Source organism: Tinamus guttatus, unplaced genomic scaffold, assembly GCF_059628265.1.
Source record: "Tinamus guttatus ecotype Peru unplaced genomic scaffold, ASM5962826v1 Tinamus_guttatus_pri_ptg000277l, whole genome shotgun sequence".
Taxonomy (NCBI): domain Eukaryota; kingdom Metazoa; phylum Chordata; class Aves; order Tinamiformes; family Tinamidae; genus Tinamus; species Tinamus guttatus.
Genome location: NW_028288811.1, coordinates 459,324 through 484,689, shown reverse-complemented (window position 1 = coordinate 484,689; position 25,366 = coordinate 459,324). Strand labels below are relative to the sequence as shown.

Sequence of the window (25,366 nt, the reverse complement as noted above, 5' to 3'; positions counted from 1 at the left end):
CACATGCTGAATTGGTGAGAATGTAATAGGCTTGCCTTGACTCAAAGGGAAGTTAAGAGGACCTGTTGCAGAGTAAGAATAAAAGTTTTGCTGAAATTTTAGACTAAAAGTTCTGCTTTTTAGTAATACAAATATTGCAGTCATGCAGATACTGTCATTTTCCTTCGCTGTCTGCTGTAGCCCAGTCTGTGGTTCAACTGTTATTTTATTTCTGTACAGTAAATATAGCATTTACGGTGTAACAAAGTGACTTGATTGTTACTGCTCTGTTCCTGGTACAAGTGGTTCTTGGTCTTTCCTAAAAAGCACTGTCCTTGAGCTTTGCAGTTAAGTAAGTCATCTCTTTTGTCCTAATCAGAACTATGAAAAGGATTAACTGTTTCCCACACAGAAGTCCTCAAGGAATTGGATTCCAAAGCAGTAAAAGAGTTTCTGACTTCTGGTATTGGCAAACTCCTCATCTTATATATACAAGTAGCCTGTCAGTGACTGATGAGAGTGTGCTGTCTATCGAAAAGGGTGTCAATTTTTGGATTTAAGAAGGCAGCAGCTCAGTGCTTCGCCATCCCGATAAACTGTGGATATGTGTTTTTGGGGGAGGTTGGTTCTTCTCTTTAACATCTTGCAGTACAAACGATAGATGGGACACCAATGTAAACTGTTCTCATGTGCCTGCTGTCCATCTCAAGTGTGTCCTGGATAGCTTCTCTGCCTAGTGTGCATATCAGAAATAGCCCTGAGACCACATGTTCGCTTCCCTTTGGACACCTTGTTCTCCCCAAGCCTTCCTCTCCTGACAACCTTGTAAACTTGGGAAACAAACTGGGGTCTGAATTTGTCCCTGCGTGGTGAGGATCCCTTCCCTATTCACTGCTGCAACCATGGCAATTCTGTCTTTATTCGTTCTGACAGCTGGAATGCTGTTCTCTTTCCTTGGGTCTCCTTCTTTCTTCCTAAGAACTTAATTCTCAGTTTCCCACTGACCAGGATTGTCTTGCTTTTTCTCTCAAACATGGCTAAACACAAATGTCTTCAGTTTTCCAAGAACCAGTAAAGCTGATCAAGCATCTTTTGATTTCCTTCCTGTTTCCCGCCACCCAACAGGTATTGAAAGAATATGATAGGGAAGCAGTGGATCTTGTGGGAAGCACAAGAGTTGCTTTTGCTAATCTGCAAAAAAAAAAAAAAAAAAAGCTTGGAAGCTTGGCAAGTAACCAGCAGTTGTACTTAAGAATGATGAATATGCCAAATCTCCTAAATAACTGTGCAGGAGTTGTCACTCTGCTGCAGTTACAGAAATTAAGAAGGTGGTAGTCCTCCATTTTTCTTCTGATGTTAATATACTGTATTATGCGTTGCCATCGATGAAGCTAAAGCATGGAGTGCGGGTGCTTTTGGATGAAATGGGCATTCAGTTATTAAGGCTATGGTTTTAGAAAGGTAGTTATAAAGGTAGCCTTAAGTTTTGAAATGCTAATGCACATGATTTTCATGTAGGATAGTTGAGCTGTTCATGGCGCAGGCATGCCTTGACCACAGATATACATCTTACCCTTTCTTAAAGACCTGATAAAAACGAAGAACAAAGCTTCGGCTTTGAAATATGGTCAGGCTAACCCGTGAATTGTAGAGGGTAGTGCTGCAGCCGGCCCACACAGGACGGGGAGATCTTTTGTACAGGACAGCATCCATATTTTCAAGTAAAATAGAGTGTGTGTTTGTGTGTGAGCATAATATTTGTATTCTTATTCAGGCAAGAAATTAAAGTTGCAGGAATTAATCAAGAGAGCAGATGCTATCACTTAACGTATTAATCTGAAAAACCATTTTGATGGAAAATGTTTTAATGGATCATAAATGTTTTTCTTTTTTCAGATTTAAATGTCTGATTCATATGTATAATACCTAAGACTGTATAACAGGGGCATAACAGACATGCCTATTTGGATACTTAAGAATGTCCATATTTAGTCAACACAAATTTTCACCTAGCCTGGTGGCCAGAGGCAGAAGTCCGGGCAGAAGTTCCTAAAGGATACACATGTGCTATGTCCAGTCTCCAGCATCTTGTGCTGCTAGGCCTTCTTGAGCCAGGCATGTGGCTTTTTTTTTTTTTTTTTTTTCATCTTTCTCTAGATTTCTTCTTCATTTAATTTATCCACTTTCCTCTCAATGCAGCAATGGATGTTGAGGTGTGTGCTGAATTACAGAGCACAAGGCTGTAACAGTTGCATGTTCTGCAGCATGCACAAGTTTTAGCATAAACATTTGGTTTGGAATATGCTATTTGTGGCTGCTGAAGAGGTCATGGCTACATGAAGATGTAGCCTAAAATATCCATTTGCTGCTATGTGTACAGCAAGCCTGGAACAGAGTTAATTTTAACTCTGTCTTTAGTCTTGGCAAGAGCCTTTAAATTCTGTATCTTTTTGAAGTACAGAGTACTTCAGTTGTCCTCTCTGGCATTTTAACCCGATTTGCAAGGCTATTGTGAGGCCTTAGGCCTTAGTATCAAAGGTGTCCTGTTACTTCTTTCCAAGTGCACTTCAGCTCTGGAGCTTTTCCCTGGAAGCCTGAGAGTGCCCTATTTGCGGAGCTGGCATGGTGCTTGAGCTAATGATGCAGCAAGGAAGCTGTGCTTAGGTCAGAAATTGCATCCTATGGTACGTAAAGCATAGGAGATGTCCTGCTCTGTCCTCCTGGGTTGCGTGCTAAAGAGAAATTTTGACATACTTGCAAGTCCATAGTTCAAGGCCTAAGTAGAAAAAGTGTTTCCTTGATTAGACTAAAGGGAAAAAAAACAAACTTTTATTCCCTAATTCTGTCTTGTTCTGGGTTTTTGAGCTAATATTTCTCTAAAGCGTAGAGCTAATTCCTTCAGGCTCCTGGAGGCCAGGTTTAGTCACTACATAGAAGGTTGTGGAGGACTGGAGTGGAAATGTTTTTTACCCCTTCCTTGAAGAAGGGGAGTTGGCTTCGCAGGTCACTAGAACCAAGGGAAAGGCTGAGGCGTATGACAAGGGAGGAGGGAATTAGACTTGCCTGGGAAATAGGCTTGAAATCCCTGTGCTAGGGAAGTTACCTTGAGGGGAAGCAGGCTGAGAGAGTCTGACTGTGTACGAGAAAGTGATGAAGGAAAAAGATTTGGATTTTGAAGTTTGGTATTGTTAGGGCTTTTAAAATACTAAATGACTAGTAGAGGCAAAAGGTACATGGTGTATTGAAAAAAAAAAGGTGTGCTTTGTAGTCCCTTTTTTATGAAGCAGTTCTTTTTCACTGGAATGCTGCAGCAAATTTTAACAGGTCACCTTGCCTATATTGCAGGATTTTTTCTTAAAAGGAGGGGAAAAAACTAATACATCTGCTTATAAAAATATTTAAAGTAATGTTAAAGATTTTTGTATTATTAAAAAATGCAAATCTAGATCAAATATTTTTGTTTAATGTTTTAAAATCATCTGCTGACTTGGCAAGCTAGCTTTTGAATGCTGTGTGCCAAAAGTTAGGGAGTTGGAAGAGAAAGAGGATGTCTACTCCAGTGAGGCCCATCTGGTATAGTTGGAATTTGTCAATGAAGTGAAAATTTCTGATAGTTAGCAAGAATGCTGGACCAAATTTTATTTTCCATAGGGTCAAGTAAGAGAGGAAGGTCCTGTACACATAAATAGTTTGCTGTAGTTTACTTTTTCCTCTCTGTACCAAGGTAGTACCTTCTGTGATAGTAAAATAGAAGAAATGATATTAAATCTACTAATGACTCCTAAATCTATAACTTTAATATAAGTATCTGCATAGAGAGATGATAAATTTGAAGTTCATCCTAAGTTGTGATGTTAGAGGATGTGGGAAGCTTTTCTATTTACAGTTATTTTTTCAAGCCTTTTTAGTAATTTCTTTATTAAATATTTTGTCTGTGTTATGGAAGACACTGAATAGAAGATTTCTGCAAAGTAAAATTAAATTCTGTGTAAAACACGTATATAAAAGATAGGAGGTAAACAAAAGGTTTTTCCAGTGCAGTCAAGGCGTAATTTGCGTCTCGAATATGGAATGTGAGTGCATTTATTTGAAATTCTGAGGTAACTGTAATACAAATCTGTTTCAGGACTCTAGTTTTCGTAGCATAGAAAAGGCATTGCTGTAGAAGTAACTGTTACATTTTTGTGTGAATTACATGATACAGTAAGGACCGGGACACACACAGTATTTAAAAAAAAAAACAAAAAAGAGAGAGAAGAGTGATTATGGTCTTGGTTCCTACTGTACCAGCTCAGACAGTTTAAGCAGTATAAGTTACTTGTGGTATTTTTAAATACAGCATGAGTTTCAGCTTTTGAAATAATATTTAAAATTTTATGAATTTCACCGTCTCAAAGCAAAAATTTCAGAAATGTTAAACCAGACTTCTAATGGTTCAAAGCAGTTTGAAGATGAGAAAAAGCTTATTTTTGAAAGCCAGCTTTGTAATACCATGTACGCAAGCTTAAGCATGAGATCTTTGTTTTAAAGCTTTGAAGTGCTATGAAGAAGTACTTTGCATCTTTAATATGACAACTTTTTCCAAATGTGAGCACTTATTCTGCAAAAAAAAAGTCTTAATTGTGAGTAAAGTGGTTTTGTTACTGTATAAATGAGAAAATATTTTTAGTTAAGTACCCACACCAAATATATTGCCAATACTGCTTTTGTTGTTGTTGTTGTTTTAAATCTAATTATATTGTAATAGTTACCGTAACTGATAAGAAAAAAATTGTCCTTAAATCTCATTAGTAAAATTTAAGAAACACCCTATGGAAATAATTGCTAGTTTTTAAATAAAAGTGCTAATTTGTTTCTGTCTGGTTTGTTGCTCAACTGATGCTTTCATTGATCTTTTGTTTTTTTTTTCCTCCGAAAAGTCAGTGTAATGACTGTTTCTTTTCCCTCCCAACCTCCCTAGCAACCCTGCACATAGTGGTCCAACACCCGATTTTATTGTAGCCTGACCGTAGGACAGGAACATAGTTGTAGCTTAAGCCTACAGACCTGCAAGGAAGCACAATGAAAGGGAGAACCGAGAGGAGAGGAAAATTCAATATTTTCTTAGGCTGTAGAAGTGAAGAGCTTTGTAATGATGGAGAGGTGAATCTGTTTGCCAGGCTGTTAGCAGACACTTGTGAAGCCAAGTTGCTTCCAATAAAAATGAATAAATCTAGTGAGGTTCTTGTAAATTTTAACTTTATTTTAGTTACTATTTTATTTGTCTTTTTTGCTGATTAAAAGCAAAACGTTTTCAAATAAGAGAGCTATTCTGCGTAAACGAGGTGTGTCAGAGAGGACTGGAGAATGAAAGGCATATACATTTATTCTGTTTCGTTAAATCCGTAACAAGTTTAATAACTGAATAGTTTAAATCTGTGACAGGTTTGCATTTGAGTTGTAAACCTTGAGAAGGGTAGGCTTCTTACCCAGGTCTCAAGGATTGTGGAGTTGGCTTTAGTAAGTGACAGAAAGCTATAGATTCTGTAGCACCAATACTAGTATAGAAATCTGTGAATTAACTGGGATCTACAATGCTGCTTGCTTTGTGAATAATGAAAAATGCTTTTAGTGTGGAAAAGGTTGCAGAAATCTCAGGTTAAAGCAAGCTATGTAAATATATAAGAATACAGAGCATGACCAGTACTGCATATTAAGCTTTTGGCTGCAACTTTGAGCTTTTACAAAAGCTTTTCATTATCCTAAGGACAGCTGTGGCTTATTTCCTTGGCCTCTGAAAATATTTTATCTTGATTACCATGTTTAATTCATACTGGCTCTAATTAGAACAAGGAGGCTGAGTGGAGAACCCACCAAAGCTGCTGTCTTTATGGTGCCTTATGGGCTGCTGCCTGCCCAGGAGTTCAGAGCTGGGTGACTAGATGAGCTGGAGGAGGAAGGTGCTTCATTAGGGCTCCTTTTGTAGCCACGCAGGCTGAGTGTGCGGGTCTGACTCTGCCTCTTCTGCACTTGGGAGGCTGCTGCCCGGGACGGCTGCGCAGAGAGCACTTGTTCCTGCAGCAAGAGGCCTTTTTGGTTTGTGTCTGTCTGTCTGTCATGTGCAGGAAAAGAATGTGTGTTTTTTCTCACATTTCCCAGAAACCGAGAGACCCAGCTGTAAACACTTTCCTTGGGGGTGTTACCCATATAGCTTTCACAGGTCTCATCTGTTACTGATTTTATTTTTTTCCTGTGCTTTTTAGGAAATAATGAATAAATCTTTTGGCAAGCCTCTATTTTAAAACATTCCTGTGTAAAGAGAGGTAGAAGTTCATTGGGAAATACTGCCAGTGCTGTCTATAGCAATAAGAATTTCACTAAGTTGAGTTTAGGAATACTAGTTTGAGCATTTGATTGCAAAGAAAGATGCATGCAAGGAGGACATGACTGGCATATGGAGAACATAAGCAAACCCCTGTCTTGAGCACAGCCGAATCAACAGCACGTGTCAGTTCTGCGATCCATCGCAGCACAGACTCCTGCCAGCAATGCATCTGATTTGCACAATTTTCTGCAAGTCCAGAGCTGCTGATCTTAGTGCAAAGTCTCTTCTTGGAAGAGAGAAAAGGTGGTTCCAGCTCTCTCTCCTGCTCTGCAAGTAATGCTTTCCCTGGGGAGAGAACAGGATCTGCTGTCCAGGGGAGGAGGTGGCTGCAGCTCCAGGTGGTGGGTGAGCCCCCAATTACTCATACAGCTGCCTTAATCCAGCACTGACGGTGAGGGGAGCCTTAGCACACATTTGCTTTATCAATCAGCTGTGCCAAAACAGTTATTGCTGTCTGGGGAGACAGAGACCAGGTGAAATTCCTCATTGTAGCTGTTCTGCCTTATCCAAAGGGGATTGATGATCTACAGACTTGGGGCCACTGGCCCTAATTCCCCGTGTGACCTTCTCGGTGCCTCGGCGCATGCGCCGCAGCTGCTCTGGGGAGCTGCGTTCCCCACCCTGCTCTGTAGGCCCTGCTGCCTGCGGAGCTTTGGCCAGGTGGGGTTTATAAATGATGAATGACTTCTGCTTATGGATCAGCCCAGGCATTAATTTAGTTTTCCCTTCTTTACTCAGTTGCCAAATTCTTCTGCAACTATCTTGCAACTTCATTGCCTTTTTCCAGTGTCAGCTGTTACAGAAGTTAGACAGTGAGTTTAGAATCCTTGATACTTGGGAAAACTGGGAGGAAGAGAAGAGCAAGTGAAAACTAACTGCTGTCATTTAAATCTCACTTCTGAGAGAAACTGCACCACAAGGAACCTTTGCTCCCAGTTTAGTTTGTGGATCCAGTAGTTAAAGATTACAAACAAGCTGTATTTTTTCTTCTCATGCTTTGCAAAAGGTTGTAGCCCATTATTGCAGTGCATTGTTTGCTGTGAGGCAGTAAGAGTGATCTGTCAGTCAACTACGGCACTGAAGTTGGGTGAGAGTTGTTTTGTAACAACAAGCTGAAGATCCATATCCGTATGATGTTTCTCAGGGGAAGTGGGATAAGTCTGCAACAGACTGGATAACCCCCTAAGTTGGTTGCTGTAGTGTGTTCCTCTTCTCTAATCCTGGAGGATCAATAGATCAACTAAATGATAGAAGGGTGCTGAAGGAAAACAGTATTTATTAGAAAACAATGTGGATCATCTCAGAATTTGTGGTGTTTATTTGATCCATTTGTGAATGCTGAAGCTCTTTGTAGGATCAGTTGATAAATCCTACTTCCTATCACCTCATAGATAGGAAACATCTCTTATTTTTCTTCTGTGTTAATACTATTAGCACTGTTTATTTTGCCACATGCTGTTATCTGCAATTTACTGCTGTTTTGAGTGGTAGTTCATATTTATTTAACAGTGTACCTAGTGTTAAATGAGGTTGGTAAGATAGTGTGTACTGTGACAATCCTGGCTCTAAGAACAAAGCAACAGATAATTAATCGGTTACTTCGTAGTTGGCTTTCCCATATCAGTGGGATTTCAATTGTTAGTTTGTTTTTAAAACTCTTGCTACCTTTTGCCCAAGGCACAGTCAAACAAGGGGCTGTGATAGAGTCTTCTGATCATGTATAAAAGCTGATTTCACATGTCTCTATTTGGATAGCTAATATTTTATTTGGCCACTCTGTTGAGAGCAACTTTATATTGGTATTCCTATCTAGTGGAAGAGCCTTGTTTCTGTTTTCTAGACATTGATTACAGGTTCAAGTCTTCTGTGTTTTAGTAAATTCCTGATGTAGTAGTGGGCATGGTATTAATTTTAAAAACATGAATTTTTGCATGTTATACCAGGGTATCTGATATCCAAACACCAGTTTACAGTTAGTATTGTGGTCATTCTGACTTGTGTGGGTTTTTTTATCCTAACTCCAGTGAAACTTAGGAGTCACATACTGTGGTTGTTGTAGACCTCATTCTTCATGGAGGAATAGCATAATATGTTTTCCTCATTAACCTTACCTGCATTAGGCAATGTACACCAGAATAGTGTTTTGGTGTAGATTTCTAATCTTCCAAACTCTCCCTGGAGCTGAAAATGTCCCCTCTGCTTCCTAGAAGTAAAACCTCATTGTGGATTTGTTCTAAATTTTGATTTTTAAACTCAGAGAGTGACAATGAATGGATTCGGTTAAAAGAACCACACGATCCCATGTTAAAATTCACAGGGCTAAAGCTCTGTATTTATTGACACACAGGTACATGCTCCTCTGAAGAAAACAAGAATTAGCAGCGGTTTTGGCTTGTGTTACAGTTGATAGTTCAATTCCTGCTGGCACCTTCCCTGCTATTCTTAATTGTCCTTTAGTTCAATGAGCTATTTCCTAAAAGGATCCATGATACTTAAAATAAGTATTTAAGCATCTGGATTAGCTGTGTGGCTTAGCGTGCTTCTCTTGCCTTTCATCTCTGAAGAACAGAGTACAACACCTGGTATGAGTCAAAAGCAAGAGCTTCAGCCTTTTGGAGTGACAAACAGATTTGGGTCAAGTTCTCAAAGTAGCCTTAGCAGAATCAGAGTTTGTATTTAGACAGAATTTATGGGCATAGTGATTTTCTTCCTCAACATCATTAATTAATGTAAGGTAAAAGTATGTGTGTTGTGGCCAATTTTCTTGTCAGGTAGTATAATGATCTCTTATCTACAAGCTCAACTTTCTTACTGCACAAACACGAAAGGAATCAAAGGCTACTGTGAGAAAATAGTTTTTCTCACATCAACATTGCCGTTGACGCTTTGCTATTTTTGACTTGTTTTGGTGTTGCCAGACACATACACAAGGAGAGACACAAATTCCCACCTGCCAGTCTCAGTCAGACGACCCTGTCCTTGTACTTGTCCCTGCAGCTGCACTGTAAGAGCGTTAATGTTGCTGCGAGTAGCCTGGAATGCCACTACCCCTGGAATAAAAAAGAGCATCCACGGAGGGCAGTTGCTTCTTAGCTGGCTTGCTCCATAGGTTCAGGCTGCCCTGCCCATGCACCTGTTCAGCGCTTTAGAAGCAGATAAAATTACATCCCTTCACTGCAAGATAAGTAGCAGTTTGCTACTGTTGTTTTAAACTGCCTTTCGGTTACTAGCATATGCCTTAAGAAGTGATTGATGAACATCTGCTTAATCCATGCCAAAATATTGCAATATGAATGTTTGTTGTGTCAAGCTTAGTTAAATTACGAGTGCCTGCTTTAAGGTAGAACAACAACGTTGTGGTATAAGGCAAAAGGAAATGTAGTTGTGATACCATCATTCTATTGTTTTCACTGGATAGGAGAGATTAGTGTGAAATTCTGTAGCAAAATGATTTGGTGCTGATCTACTAGTGCAGCTGATGATTGGGTTCTGTTTTCAAAGCGTGTTTTGTCATCCACTGACGAAGAGGAATTTTGGCAGATCTGTGGGTTACAAATTTGCTCTCTGACATTTCTGGAGCTAACCTCGGAAAAAAGAGTTTTCTTAATGTTTTGATCTTCTGACAAAGGTGTTTGCAGCACGTTTACTTACTCCAGTCTGAAGCTAATAATATATCAAATATGTGTCACATTTTGGGAGATCTCTTCAGAGTGTTTGAGTGCTGTAAATTTACTTCAAGAGGTGAAGCTTCACCATTTAAACCAAATGTCATACAAGCCATGCAGGTGCCTAACAAATCCTCTTCGAAATTTTGCTCTATGTATGTGAAAGACCTTAATTAAAAAAATATATATCTGCTGTAATTGGGAATGAAGTCCTGATTTCTTGGCAAAATGATAGACGAATATTTGACAATGAGCAACGAGAATTTTAAGTGCACTTTGTCTCTAATGCTGCTTTGTAAGTTGTGGTCTAAAATGCTTTAAGAAGAGAATGATAAACTGCGTAAGTGTGGGAGCTTTTTGTTTGTTTGGTTTTTGCTTGTTTTTAATAAACAAGTGTTGTGCATCTTGTGAGGCAGTCTCATATTTTAACACTGCTTTCTTACCTCTTTTTGACTTTTACAGGCATACAGGAGTTTCCAGAAAATATAAAGAATTGTAAAGTCTTGACAGTTGTTGAAGCCAGCGTAAATCCAATTTCCAAGTAAGTTTGCCTATTTTTGTGATATTTTATATTTTATCCAAACACTGTTGAGTCTCAAACATATCCCATGCCACTTTTTGTGAGCCAGACCTTGGAAATGAAGGCCGGGAGCAGAATTATCTGAGTAGTTTTACTCAAGTGAACAAATGTCTTCATTTACCTCATTGCACCGGCAAACAGCATGGTTGTCAGTGAAGTATTTTGTGTGGATAATTTGGCTATATGAAGAGCACTGCTCTATGACATATGGCTTTTCCAGGATTTTTTGTTTGTTTGTTTTTGGTCCATCTCTTCTCTGAAAGGTAGACAAATATACTGAGAGTGCTGCTTCTTTAATATATATATATATATATATATATATTTTTTTTTGTAAGCCCATAGAGCTGTTGTGTAAACCCAGCATGTAGGAAGAGATTTGCTATTGCCTTGTATGGTGACAAAATTAACCTGGCAGAAGTAGCACTTGTAGAGATAGAAATTTGCTTTAGAAGTAATTGCCTTGGGAGTAAAAAGCAGTATTGTGTAGATTTTAATTTATTTAATCATCTCTAGTGAGTGAATCTTCTATGTTAGGTGTCAGATCACAAATAAGTAGGAAGATGATGTCTGTTCTTACTGCCTGTAGATATTGCCTTCATTATTTAAAGAATAAATTTGAAACTACTTTTACAGCAAACCAGCTCATGCATTTTTATAAAAGTTCTGGGAATACTTTAAAAGCTATCAATATATTACAATTGCACTCCAATGCTGTGCTGCTGCTTAAGAAAGGATGACAAAGCACTGAATATTAGTGAAACAAAATACTACTTTTTTTTTCTATACAGGCTTCCCGATGGATTTTCCCAACTGTTAAACCTAACACAGCTATACCTGAATGATGCTTTTCTTGAGTTTTTGCCAGCCAACTTTGGCAGGTAAGATGAGTCTGAAGCTTGGATCTACATTCGTTTTTGAATTATGCAGAGCAGTTTCTGCTGCTTCTCAAGTAAAGTCAGAGGTCAAGGGAAGAGGATGAAGTGTACATTCTTTAGTTTGTTTTTTTTTTAAACTAATATATTAAATGTTTATCACCATTGCTGTCATTGGGCTTTTGAAAAGACAATGTTTATAAAGAGACAAGAAATAAAACCTATTTATATACTTGCTGTATTTACCACTCAAGTACAGGTGTGGGAGACAAATACTTCTGAAGTAGTTTGGTCATCTTTTAGAAGCTTGAAAGGAGCTAGAATGACATCTGTCATTCTGTTTGTCCTTTCTGGGATGCGCAGATTTCTTAGGAAAATCTGTAATTCCTCCACTGTCAGGAATCTGTCTGAGAGTCATGGTATGCAGGACTAAATAAAATTATTGCAGTTGATAATTTAAATGAGACAAATACTAAACCACCTATTTTTAAAAAATGAATATAATCTTTCGAGTAAAATATATAACTAAAAGGAAGGACTCACAGATGAGCATTGTTCGTCCTGTTCTCCTGTACAGTTAATTCTGTTTTGCTTCTATTGTTTTCAATTTTCTCTTTCCTAGTGCATGCAGCTCTTGTGTGCTATCCCATGTCCAACAGGCCTTTCTTTTAGGAAATATGGCTATTATTTAACTAGACATATGGCTGTGAAAGCAATTGCCTTAGGTTGTGTACTAGTTGGGTCAGCTCAGCTTGCAGGAGGTCAGGAAAACCTCTTGGCTGAGGGGTGCAGAAATTTGATAGAAAGAAATATCTGTGAGACTGGCCTTTTTTATCCTTGAGTATTTTAATAATTGCGTACACCTTGTTCTGTCCTTTTTCTAACCAAAAGGGCAGGTTTTTTTCAGTACAAAACAATTAAGAATGAAGATTTAAGATTGACACAGTTGATCTTCTGAGAAGTTAATCTTAAGTATAGTTTTAAAAAAAATCCACTACAGTTTCATTGTAATTTTTCTTTAAAACTGTTGTCTTCTGTATCACCTCTGGTGGACCGTAACTTGATTAATGGTTAGGCAAGTAGTGAAGTCATTAATAAGCTGTTAACTGAGGAATAAATCAGTTAGAAATATGCTTCATATTATTGAGATTGAGTAATGTTTGGCATTTGGTAAAAATGTTTTTAATTTAGAGGTATCTGAGTAAAAATTAATTGATGTCACTGTTCCTTTTTTGCCATGCATATATACATATAAAGGGAAAATGGTGATTTAATGCTTGCCTCATTTGATCTTGTATTAAGCATTATTTTTCCCAACTGAAGTTCAGCCTCTTCTGATAGTGAGTCCTTGTGTGGATGATGATCAGACTATGTTACCATCCCACAGCTTTGTAATTAAACATAAAAACTTTTGCGTTTGCTCTGAGATATAACTTTATACTTTGGAATGCAGGAATGCATTTGCAAAAATAACTAATAGAAGCTTTCAGGATATTGATCTCTTTTTGTTATTTCCATCCAGGACTAGCCCTCAAGTTATCATTTCATGCATCTGTTCCAGTTTGAATCTCAATCTCTTGCTTTTTGCTTTCCCCCTCCAAGAGGACAGTGTACGGAGCTATATTTTAAGTTCAAATCAAGATCTTTTCATGGCCTTGTGCAGTGTCATGATAACTTGTTTCTCTTGGAAATGGCTGTGGCTGCATGCTAGCGTTCTACCACCTTTTTTTTTGCAGCTGCTCAATATTGTTTCCCCCCAGATCAATCAGTGCCCTGAGCAGTAGAATTGATCTGACCAGTGACTCACTAAGGAAATGTTAAGTATAGAACTTCACACTGTGGCATCTCAGTCCATATTTTTCCAGTGCTCAAGGCTGTGTTTTTCTTCTTTCGAGAGTCCTAATAATTCTCTGCATTGATAGTGACTGCTGTTTTCTGTTGTATCAGCCAGCATGGCCAACACATTTCTTCTGTGCTTTGCGTTAAGAATGCTGCTTTAGAAGTAATGGACTGAATGAGTCCCAAAATAGGTCTCTGAGTACCTCTGTCAGTAACCTGCCACCTAACACATAGCAAAGGAAATTTTTGTCATGCAAATTACTGTTGGCACAATGTGTTTGCTGCCACGTTTGATTGTCCTTCAGAATTTGTGTTAAAGCTTTGCACAATAGTGAGCTTAGGTTAAAGACCTCAGATTGTTTGATTTTTTTTTTTTCTCCTTCTATGCGTATTATATATTTGCTATCTTTCAGTAACGTATTAGCCCAGCCTGTTAGGCTTATTAAAAATCCCCAGACTAGTCATTAAACGTGCCAGGTCCTTTGGAATCCTGAGGTGCTGAAGCACTGCTTCCTCCACTCCCAAATTCTGATTTGCATTCCTCAAGACTGGCCAGGATCCCAGAGGTAGCCAGGCTGCCAGTGCGCACAAATTGGAGATCTGTTGGTGTTACGGCTACCGAAGAAGAAATCTTTCTGTTATTAAGCACATAATACGTAGTTAAATTCAAATATACAAATGCAGAAAGTACAGCTTCCAAAACTTGAAGCTCACGGGAAGCTAATATTGAGATATAGGAGGATAATATTTTGATAGTTTTTATTTACCTAGCAGGAAACAAGAGCCGATAGCTACACTAAACAGAATACAGTAGATAATCTGGGTGGCTTAAACTGTGACTTTTATGTAAAGTATGTTCTGATTTCTTAGCAAAGTAATAATTGTTGGCTATGCCTGCACAGCTGTCATAACTGCAGCTTATTTCTTTGGTTGCTTTGTAGGGCACTTTCCTCTATGTGAAATGGGATAGAGGAAAGGTATGGTAGCTCCTGGTTTATGCTTTTGTTGAAGAACAGGGGATTTGAATAGCAATTACTTTTTCTTTTATCGATTATAGCACACAAGTAGTGTGCTACAGAAGTAGGAGGGGAAATAAGAGAGAAGCAGGGTTAAGTTGTACTGATGAATAAGCAACGAACTTATTTTCAGCCCATGGCATCTTTTTAAAAACTTGGAAAATGTTGTCAATAGTGAGATAATTGCTTTTCCTTTCAGAGATTTTTTTTTTTTATTGTGCTGTTGCTGTGAATTAATTTGCAGTCTTCTTTTTGAGAATTTGTAGGGCATAAGCAAAGAAAATTTTTAGTATCTAATTTAGGCTCTTTTTCATTTTTGCATAAATGAACAATGATGCTGCAATTGGAGACCTAATTAGTAACAAGTGTCCAATTCTACTGAAAGAAAAGAACTCAGATTTATGAAAATGATTGAGCATACCCTGAACAAGATATTCATATAGTGCTCTCGTTTTTTTTTCTTTCTTTTTTTGGGCGGTGGGGGGTGGAGGGATGCTGAGAGAGGGATAAATAAGCCACATATTAAAAAATGCTTGCCTAAAACAACAATCCTGAAATTATTTTTTTGAGATAAAATATACTTAAATAATGCTGCCTTTAGCTTTGTTTTAAGGTCATTTAAAGCATTTCTGTGGTTAAAGGTTCTTATAATTGAGAAATGGAATATTTTCCTACAAGTATTCGGTAAAATGGTAAAGTAAATTTTACCATTATGATTTTTATCTTCCTTAGTTTTTTGGTGGACTACTGGTCTATGCTTCTATCCCAAATTAAAACCTGCTTTTTCAGTGCCATTAGAGTGATACAAATTCTAAGTGTGGGTAAGTTTGCACCAGCCATTAAAAGCAGGGCTGAGTATTTGATGTGTGTTGCTATATTAAACTTGAATTAACCCTCCCAGACATAAGGGGAGAAGTGACAACTGCTTCAGGCCAAAGCTTCTCGTTAAATACTGCAAGAAAATTGCTAGTTGAGATGCAACCTATAGCTTCCAGGCAGCAGAGGCTAAAAATGTTTCTCTAGTAACCTTTTTGCCCTACACACAAAGAGGAATTGGATATTTATATCTCCAGTCTTTTAGGATGAGACAGTAGCACATGAAACAGAGTCACAAAGCTGTGAAGATTTCTAACTCTATCACCAAAGGCAGTCTTTAAATTCACAGAAGTAGCTTATTAAGAGAGTAATAGGGTGAGTTCAGGCTAAAACCAGTGAAGTGTGAATTTGCTAATACACAGTTCAGTGTATGACTGGAGGTTGGCTTTCACTACCCTCTACTGCAGTTTGACTGCATATGTATATTGCAAAGATAAACTAGCCACTGCCTGGCAATTTTCCTTGTCCTCAAAGGAATTCAGTAGCTGGGCCTTGTGCTCCAGTGTGTGACTGTTGAAGACTCCTCAGAAGAAAGGATTCTGGAGTTGCTTGCATGTGCAAATTTATTTTTAAATCATTGTTAAAAAACAGCCCTGCTATAAATCTACTGAAAACTGAGCATGTTTGAGGAGCTAATAATCTGCATCAGGAGAATTGGGTAGGTTGAGCTGATATCACTTCTTTCAAGTGCATGAAGAATTGGTATCTCGGTGGGAAAATCGTGTGTGTCCTCTTCTGCAGTATTCCTAAGCACTTTGCATTTTCAAAGACTAGTCTCGTTCTGAGGTGGGAATGGGGTGCTGTAATACCAAAAGAGATTGCGAGCTGTTGCTGAGTAAGGGACATCATTAGGGATATCAGGTGCAACATCTGCAGTCTCCAAAGAGAAAAGACTACTGTGCTTCCTTCTTGCAGATTATTCTCTGACGTATTTTGAGAATCCTTTATATTGATTATTAATAATGAAAACTGCAAACAGTATGAACTTTATTGTCATTAATAAAGGTACTGATATGCAATGGACCAATAGAAGAACCTATCATTTTCCTAGTATTGGAAGAAGAGACCAGAAAAATACAAATTTTGCAATAATCTCAGTTTGCTTGGGCTGATGATGAGGATATGAGACATTTTTCTCCTCCTGCTAGAGAAGAGGCACAACTGGTTCCAGGACAGTCCTTTGAAGGCAGGCTATTTTGTTGTGCTGTGTTACAGCATGTAAGTAGAAGAGTACAAAATTAGGTCCCTAGTGCTTTGTAATTCTGGACACTTGCAGTTCCCTGAAGCGTTGTCTGAGCTGAATTTGGTACGTGCTAGTTTCACAGCTCCTGTAACGGGTAAGATATCCCAAAGGATGTTAGGGCATTCTTTTGGCATCATTAAAAGGTTGTTTTTTTGAAAAGGCAGGGAGACAAGGTTCTCCTCTAGCAGTTGTTACCAGATGGCAACTACTGCTTACAATGCTGGGCTAGGTTGACCTCTGCTCTGCTTCAAGGTTAATGTTAAGTTGTTCATAGATGCAGCTCATCGCTTCTTTTGAAATTATCCATAAATGAGAGAATGTTTTGAGGGGGAAAATATTTTCGGGCTTTCTATCTTTACTATAAATATACTTCTTATTACTTGATAATAATTAAGCTTTTTGTCTGCTTCCTTATACCATGTTTGGGTGAGCCCCTTCAGGAAAGACTGTGCTGTTCACTCCTTCCTGAGTCATGCAGCTTACTACCCTGTTTTTGCGGTGTACAAGGGCTGCTAGGTGGTCACGGGAAGGTTTTGTGCTTATGACCCTCTCTGAGTTAAGCCAAACTCAATTACTGTGTTTCATTTAATAAAGACAGAATCTTGTCACTTTTGTCCTAATCAACAAAATTCTGTTGGAAACTGTGAACTGCTTGAATGCCAAGGCTGCTTTGAACTTATCTCGGCCAGGCAGTCAAATTCAGAGAGATAGAGGTTATTTTATCTTGCATAAAAATTCTCTGAAAGAGAGGTCAAACTGCATTCTAATGTAAAATATCAAAATGAATTAAGCAATTGACTAGAAACAGAAAGGAAAGGAAATCCCAGAGGAATTTAAAGGTCATTTTTACCATATAGAAGACCAGGTGCTCTTCGGAGGCTTTTTGTAAGAGTATGTGATAACATTCAATACATAGGCCTCTGTTAGAAATTCTGTGTCTTATTTTTTATTTACTAATCTTTTCCTCATTTTATGTGTATTTTTGTATATGAGGTTAATATATGCTCATTATGAATCCAGTCAAATGATTGCTGTCAATAGGATGCAGGAATAAATAAAATTCAAGAAGGTGCAGAAAAGCAATGTCAGCTGCTTCACAAAAACCCAATCCTAGTAGTGAAGAGAATGACATACTGATTTCTGGATAAAGCGCGTTTGTATTCTTGAACAACAATTATTCCCAACCTATCCACTTTTATAAAACCGAAGCTTAACAATATAAGCAAGTACTGGGATTATTTGTCACAAAATACTGTATACTGTGATAATGTTATTCTTTTTCTGTTACAGATTAACTAAACTACAGATATTGGAACTTAGAGAAAACCAGTTAAAATTATTGCCAAAGTAAGTACAGATTTAAATTGTTTTAAAATATTTTCTAGATTTTTTTCCCTCGGCTTTACTAATAATGTTTTGCTAACTAATTTTGCTATTAGTAATAATTTTACTACTAATATTTTGCTAACTTGGCACTTTGATTCTGTAACAAGAGGGTCTTTCCCTTCAGGCTTCCCTTTCATACTGATGCTTTTATTTTCCCTGGCACCCCCTTCTGTACATGAAGATGTCTGTCTCTATCCAGTTCTGCGGATTTCTGATGCACTGATAGAGCTTTCAAGTCAGCCCCTGGGTGTTTCAGGATGATCATTCTGAGGTGTCCATTTTCCACCTACTGCACTGTGCTGGGGCTCAGATGCTTGTTGGGGTCCTGTTGTGGTGGCTGAGTGCCTGAAACTCAGGCATTGGTATTTAACTACCAAAATCTCTAAATGGAATGTGGGATTTGAGATGCTTGTTCAGAATGACTGAGGATATGAATCACACCATGGAAACATTTTTTTATTATTGTTTATGTATTTCACTACTGGAAGAAAAAAGTAATTGTTTTGTATTGTGTTGCATAGGATCTGTTTACACAGTACATATTCTGTAACATTCCAGGCTTCCATAACGGAAGTATTTTCCTCAGCCACGTTTTCTGTAATTGTGAAGTATTCTAGATTAACAGTGAGAGTTGAATTGTGTTGCTTTTTTAAAAATATTCCTAAGCTCTGTCTTGCACAACCCTTGCACCAAGCAAACCCGTGGTGACAATGTTGTATTTCCTGTGTATATGTGAGCTGAGCAGTGCTGTGAATGTACTGGCTTGGACCTGGAAGCCTAAGCGTGCAACAGGAGACTGCAGGTCAGGAAGGAGGACGACAGAGATTGCAGTGGTGGGGCATGAACAACCAGCTCTGTGGTGCTGAATATGCTGTGAGGTGCAGTATAAGATGTCCTCCGTTAGCAGCAGAAACTGGTAAAAGGAGGTGCAGCTCTCAGCTGTGGAGGTAGAAGAGAAGGAGCCAACACAAGAAGGTTCCCGCTGCCCAGCTCAGGTGCTAGCAGAGACTTGTTATGTAATCAGATGAGGTGTGAGCCCTTCAAGTGCAGAAACGAGTTTTCCTGGTGACTCCAGTCAGCTTTGTGCTCACATGAGAAGCAAGCATATTCAGTCAGAGCTGTGTGCCACTTTTGTCTGGTGTCTGCATGCCATACTGTGACTGCTGTGTCAAAGTGCCAAAGCTCCAATTTGGAATGAACTGTAGCACTAGCAAGAGTAAGCTAAAATTTTTTTTACCATGTGAGTTCTGTTACTTACTCATCTGCTGCAAATACTTCTTCATCTTTCTTTATTATTTATGATATCATTCATTTTCAGTAGCAAAATTAGAGGATGTGTAATTTGGGATGCTGGCTATGTAAATTGTTACTCCTAAATGAGGAACAGTAGCTATGATTAAAACAAACAATGTAGATTTTGTTTATGAAATTACCTTGACCTTAATTGCCATAATTAATGCTAATAGCATGAATTGCCTACTTTTGTTCTTTTTTTTCCAAAGTAGTTCACAGAAGACTCTTGTACTGATAAGACATTTTTACAGGAATGCTGTAATGTGTTCCAGCTTAATGCTACTACTCTGGTCGGAGTTGCTGGGAATTTTTCCTGTTGACTTCAGTGTTTCCAAGGTTTCGCCCTTAGCTGCCTAACTAAACTCAGCTGTTGTGAGGATGTCCTCAGTAGTATTTCCCTAATGAGCTACAGTACAAGCTGAACTGCCATCTTAATTGTTCTCTTCTGGTGCTCCTGTGGTTTTTAATTAAGTGAGATTAAAGCTATTGAGACTACTTATTTTTAATTTAAACACATAATTAAACATTCTACTACACTGAGGCATTGGAAAAATACATTGTTTATGTCTGATGTACACTAGGGAGACAAACTTACTATGGTGTGAGTTGTATGCAAGAGGTCAATCTGCCTTTCAGCAAGATGCATCTGTTTAATTGGCCTAGCCCACAAAGTGGTCTATGACCTTGCTTTTAGCTATTGAGTCAAACCAGAAACTGATGTGATATTCTAGCTTGCATAGTTTTCAAAACCTGAATATATGTTCCAAAAAGAACGTGGACTACATCTTTAAACAGAATAACTTTAAACTGTAGCTCAGAAAATCAAATGCGTTGTTGAAGCTGATGGCATGTAGTGGTGCTTGCAAATATTTTTACTATAAAACATATTTTTAAAAATTTCTTGTTTCATTGCTGCTCTTTTTCAATATTTTCATAATTAGGGTTTTTTTGTTTGTTTTTGTAATCATAAGTATATATGCAAAAATCTTTACAATGTCAACCTAGCCTTCCTGCTAAATTCAGCATGCACGTAATTTTTAACAGAGAAGTGTAAAGCACTTGGAAGACTGTTAATCAGAACAGATAATCAATGCCAAAATGCTAAGTCAACCTTGTTTTGTGCCAAATGCATCATTTTGCTTGGAGCTTATCCATAGCCAGAGACTGGCAAAACTGGCAGTATCATAGTGCAGACCAGCTCACTAAAAATATTTCTACTGAAAGGAGAGCTAAAGTGTGCAGAGAGTATTTGAGAGGCAGTTCATCTGCCATGTACCTGAAAGTTGAGAATATAGTTTGATGCACATAGAAAATGTTGAACTTTAAAAGTTTCACTCTTTCTTTTTTTTTAATTTTTAAGCATGTCTGCCTGATTGTCAATAAAAAGAGTAGCTTTTAAAAAGAAGCAATTGATTTGAGAGGGTAATTACGATGATTCAGGGCCTAATCTTGCTATCACTCATGTCTCCTGAATTCTGTGCTATTTGAAGCAGGTAGTATTGTTAGCCTGGGTGAAGTTATCTATTTACAGCCTCAGAATGTGAGGCGTAATTAGAGTACCTGTTCTGTTAGCGTGACATTGATTTGACAGCAATTTCAATAATATGAATTATGAATAGTGTTAGAAGTTTATGAAAGAGCTTACATAATGCAATGCCGGAGGTAGAAATAGATGCGGTGACTCAGTGATCTAGTAGATCCTCTCCTCCCTCCCCTCCAGTCCCGTATTCACCCACTCCTCTTCAATTTCTGCTGAATTTTCCTATTACTTTTAATGCTTTCAGTATTTTAGATGTTTTGCTTTTTGGCTGAAGCAATTGTGGCTCTATAAACAATATGGGAAAGGTAAAACGATGTTATTTGAAGCAAGTGTAAATTAAGCAAACAGCTTGGGGAGCCAAGGGCGATAAGGGATCTTGCAAAGAGTAGTGATGGTGCCTGCCTTCGTGGCGGTGGTGGGGGAGCCCTTTGAGGAATGCTTGAGGAATCCTTGAATTATCCTGCTGGCAGCTTGTAATGCTTTCTAAGGCCTTTCTGGAAGCTTAAAATAAATTGGTGATAAAGTAACTGTTCTTAATGGTGTGTGAATTTTACTTGCATGATAACTACCCGAAGTTTTGATGCGCAAATGTAGTGAATGATCTTATGCACTGCAATGGAACAGAAAAAGCCCAACTCCAGCCAGGAAGGAAAGAAAATATGGGTGAATTATTTGCAGACTATTTTTGAGCATATATGGTGTCCCCAGAGCAAACTTAAATAGGAGGAAAAGTTTGCAGAAACACACCTTGGAAGAAAGTTATTTTTTTTTTTAATGATTATTCCAGTCATTCATTTAGCCTTTGCCAGGAGTTGGCTTAAAGAGTATAGATCTGTCATGAAATCCAGTTTAGTAATATGGTTTAAGACTAGAGAAGTAATTAGGATTCCAGATCATAGCGGAAGCCACTTTGTGTGAACAGCCTGGGGAGGGGCGAAAGGTGTTGGTTGTTACAGTGATTCAATGGTCATCTTTTCTGCTTTAGCTAACTATTACACAGTTAACAATTAACTATTTCTTGGGGAGGAAAATACAATGTTAACCACTTGTAGCTTTTTGGAGAACTCTCTGGTGATCACGACCTTAGGAGGAAATCTGTGACAGTCAAGAAAGAGAGCAATATTACTGAGATACTCTTTATCATAAAGATGGTTGTAGTGTTCTTTTTCTCATGAACTAATCTATAGATGCTTTGTACAAGACTCTTGGTTTGTTGGCATGTTCGTTGAGTGATGAAAGAAATTTGACCTTTCTGGTTACAGAACAACTTCAAGATTTAATACTGATTAAAAGGATATATCTGTATGAATACAGAAAGGTTGGATGTAACTGGCATTTTCTTAAATCTTAAATCCTATTAATCCCCTTCCACTGCAGAACCATGTCCAGACTGACTCAGCTGGAGAGACTGGATTTAGGAAGTAATGAATTCACAGAAGTGGTGAGTTTTACTGAAATAGCAGAGCTTTGAATCTTTTTGATCTCTCTGTATCTTTTAATCTATTTTTAGTCAACATCAAATTGTGAAAATATGCTATTGAACAAAGATTCTATATACTGTACACTATTTTATGGAACCTCTTTAAAAAATTGTATGTTTATACTTAAGTTTGTTTCATTTCTTACTTTGAAAATAAAACTGTGATATGGCGGGACTGAAGTATTGGCAAGAAGTTAATTTTTTTAGGTCTAAGTTACAGACAGAATGGTTTGGCTTATAATAAACTTTAAATTATTATTGTTCATAGAATCACAGAATCACAGAATGCTTAAGGTTGGAAGGGACCTCTAGAGGTCATCTAGTCCAACCCCCCTGCACACGCAGGGTCACCTAGAGCACGTGGCACAGGACTGCGTCCAAGCGGGTTTGGAAGATCTCCAGAGAAGGAGACTCCACAACCTCTCTGGGCAGCCTGTTCCAGTGCTCTGTCACCCTCACTGTTAAGAAAATTTTCCCTTAAGATCCTGTGGAACTTTTGATGCTTCCGTTTATGGCCATAAATGTTGCAAATTCTGTGTAAGCTGTAGGCAACATGCTTTTTATTAGAGTGGCCAAACTACGTAGATCCAAAGGAAGTTTTGTTAATTTGGTACAAATTTGTCTTGAGTTTTCTTCTAAGTATTATTTTTAGTTGAGGTGCCCACATTTTTCCTTCAGCACGGATCAGCGTGTTTGTTTCCTGTTCATGGTGTCACAGACAGACATCCCCTTGCATTTATAGTCACATAACATCCCGCTGCTTTTAAACCTTTCATGTGCACAGGAGTTTTAACAGTTTGAAAATCTGGAGAGGTATCCTGACCTGCCATGCAATGAAGTCAGCCCTCTGTGCCACCAGCAGGCACTTCTGTGGCCACGGGTCAGGCTGTGCTTGACACACTTAACACTTGTGGGGCTGCAAGGCTTGGCAGTTACAGAGGAGACATCGGGGTTTGTTCATTGGTCTTACAGTTACTGCCCAAGGCTCATTACAGTGTAGATCAGCCTGTTAGAGCCTTAAACTAACATGCTCAGGCCTCAGTAACTGCGAATGGTCAGGGACTAAGTATAGGCTGTTAAATCCCTTGGCTGGGTCTGTTTTGGGCAGATTACTTCATCTCTCCCAGAACTTTATCTAGAGAAGCCTAGTACTGGAAGCTTACCTCGTTAAGATATTTTGCTAAAAGCACAGAAAGTTTGCAACACTTTTTTTTTTTTTTTTTTTTTTGAAAGGACCTGTCTTTTGTTAATACAGAATATGTTTGTATTTAAAAAAAATAATAGTTTGCAATGGGAGCACATCCTGCAGTTTGCTTCACAGATAGGATTTGTATGCCATCATACAGCTGCATCTTTTGTTTGCTGCTAAAAAAAACCTCAAATCTGTTCTTCAGTTTTCTACTTCAGTGTCTTGTCAACTTTGTGTCTATTTGGAAAAAAAAGCTATTCTAAATTCATGAAAATGAAGTTTTTTTAGAGCTATGTGAGAGAGGGACTTGCACACTGAATTGTGGTTTATCTGTGGTTTATCCTTTCTACTAAGAATCATTTAGTGCTCTGGTTAAGTTCTCAAGAGATTTTTGTATATCTAGGGTAAATTCACATTTCAGTAAGTAATAATAGCTGAGTTTAAATGTATGATCCAATGGAACAAAAGTCTAACAGCTATAGAAAGGTATTACTTCATATTGCAGACATAAGCATCATTGAACTTATGTTGTCTTTTGACCTTTTTGGCATAAAGCTTTAAAAATTTCCTTTTTACAGCCTGAAGTACTTGAACAACTGAGTGGGTTAAAGGAATTCTGGATGGATGGTAATAGACTAACACTTATCCCAGGGGTAAGGTTTTTTATTGATTTAAATTTTTGTTTTTATTACAGTTTTACACTGGTATTTGTTTTGTCAGCTGGCTTTTACGTTGGAGTAATTGCATATTTTTAATGTTGCCTTAAGCCAAAAGGTTGAGTGCACCTGCTTAACTTGTCCACTAATCGTCACTGAGAGACTACATGACTCTTCTGTCACTGAAGGTTATAAAATCTTTCTTCTAACCCAGCAGATGGATGTGTAAAAATACCTAGATCAACTTTGGGATTGCCCAACTTTCCTTCTGGAAAATATATATATATGTACATATATTTTTTTGTATAAGAGAACAAACTGGAATTCACAGATGTTTTTTCAATGTTTTATGAATTTTGCAGCAGAGTAAGCAATTGTCATTCTTATCTTTATGCTATGTATCTGCAGACCGTGGCTAAATTCCTGTAGAAGTGTTCTGTTGCTTCGATCTAGGTTCCTGGCATCTTTTTAGAGTCAAGGATGGCCTACTGCTGCAGTACTTGTTTACCACAACATAAAGACAGTTCCACAGCAGTGGAAATTTGGTCAGCAGCTGGTCTACTTTGCGTCTTGAAAAGCAGTAGGGCTTTCTGCCTGACCTGTGGTCTTCCCTACCCTGGTATCACTTCAGCTAATCCTTCCTTGAGAAGAGCTGAATGTGGGTGTGTGTAACAAAAGCTTCAATTTTTCAGGAAGACTGTATCTACATTTCAGGCCTGTGGAATATCTGTAGTGTGTCCGTAGTGTGTCTGTAGATGTGGAAACAGATCAACTATGCATATCTGCACCAAAGAAAGTGTGTGGTAAAGATTGAAATACAATCTTACATCAAATATCCAGCCTATAAATATTTCATCTTTCATTGTGACATAATATTTTAGTAGCTCTGTTGTCAAAACTACTGGCATTTTTGTTTGTAACTTGCATTCCCTAGAATTCTTTTTTCCCCTTTTCTTTTTAGTTCATAGGTACTTTGAAACAGCTGACCTACTTGGATGTTTCTAAAAACAACATAGAAGTAGTTGAAGAAGGTATTTCAGGTTGTGAAAGTCTACAAGACCTACTCTTATCCAGCAACTCACTTCAGCAACTGCCAGAGTCCATTGGTTTGTATTTTAGCTTATGTGTTCTAAGACTTTGGACACAGAACACTTAGAATTTAAAATAGCAGTTGCGTATTTCCAGTTGATTTAAAATCCCAGTTTTAGATAAAGCTATAACACATAGCTGTTGCAGCTTGGAGCGGGTCAGGAATGCCAGACAACAACTTCATAGAAGCTGGAACTGACTTCGTCTATTAGTTTACATGCAGTACATTTATATGTTTCTAACAGTTAGTGATGTAGTTACACAGGCTCCTAACTGGTAGACAATGATCTAACTAAGAC

At 38.1% G+C, this 25,366-nt stretch overlaps 1 protein-coding gene across 1 annotated transcript in view; it reads left to right on the top strand.

Annotated features, from left to right (window-relative positions):
- The window catches only part of LOC104575608 (erbin-like), an 85,038-nt gene that overhangs the window by 28,964 nt on the left and 30,708 nt on the right, over window positions 1-25,366 (top strand). The window contains exons 5-10 of the mRNA XM_088527304.1: window positions 10,471-10,549; window positions 11,377-11,466; window positions 17,725-17,781; window positions 22,031-22,094; window positions 23,901-23,975; window positions 24,940-25,084. Of these exons, the coding sequence (XP_088383430.1) occupies window positions 10,471-10,549; window positions 11,377-11,466; window positions 17,725-17,781; window positions 22,031-22,094; window positions 23,901-23,975; window positions 24,940-25,084 (510 nt within the window). The remainder of the gene's footprint in view (window positions 1-10,470; window positions 10,550-11,376; window positions 11,467-17,724; window positions 17,782-22,030; window positions 22,095-23,900; window positions 23,976-24,939; window positions 25,085-25,366) is intronic.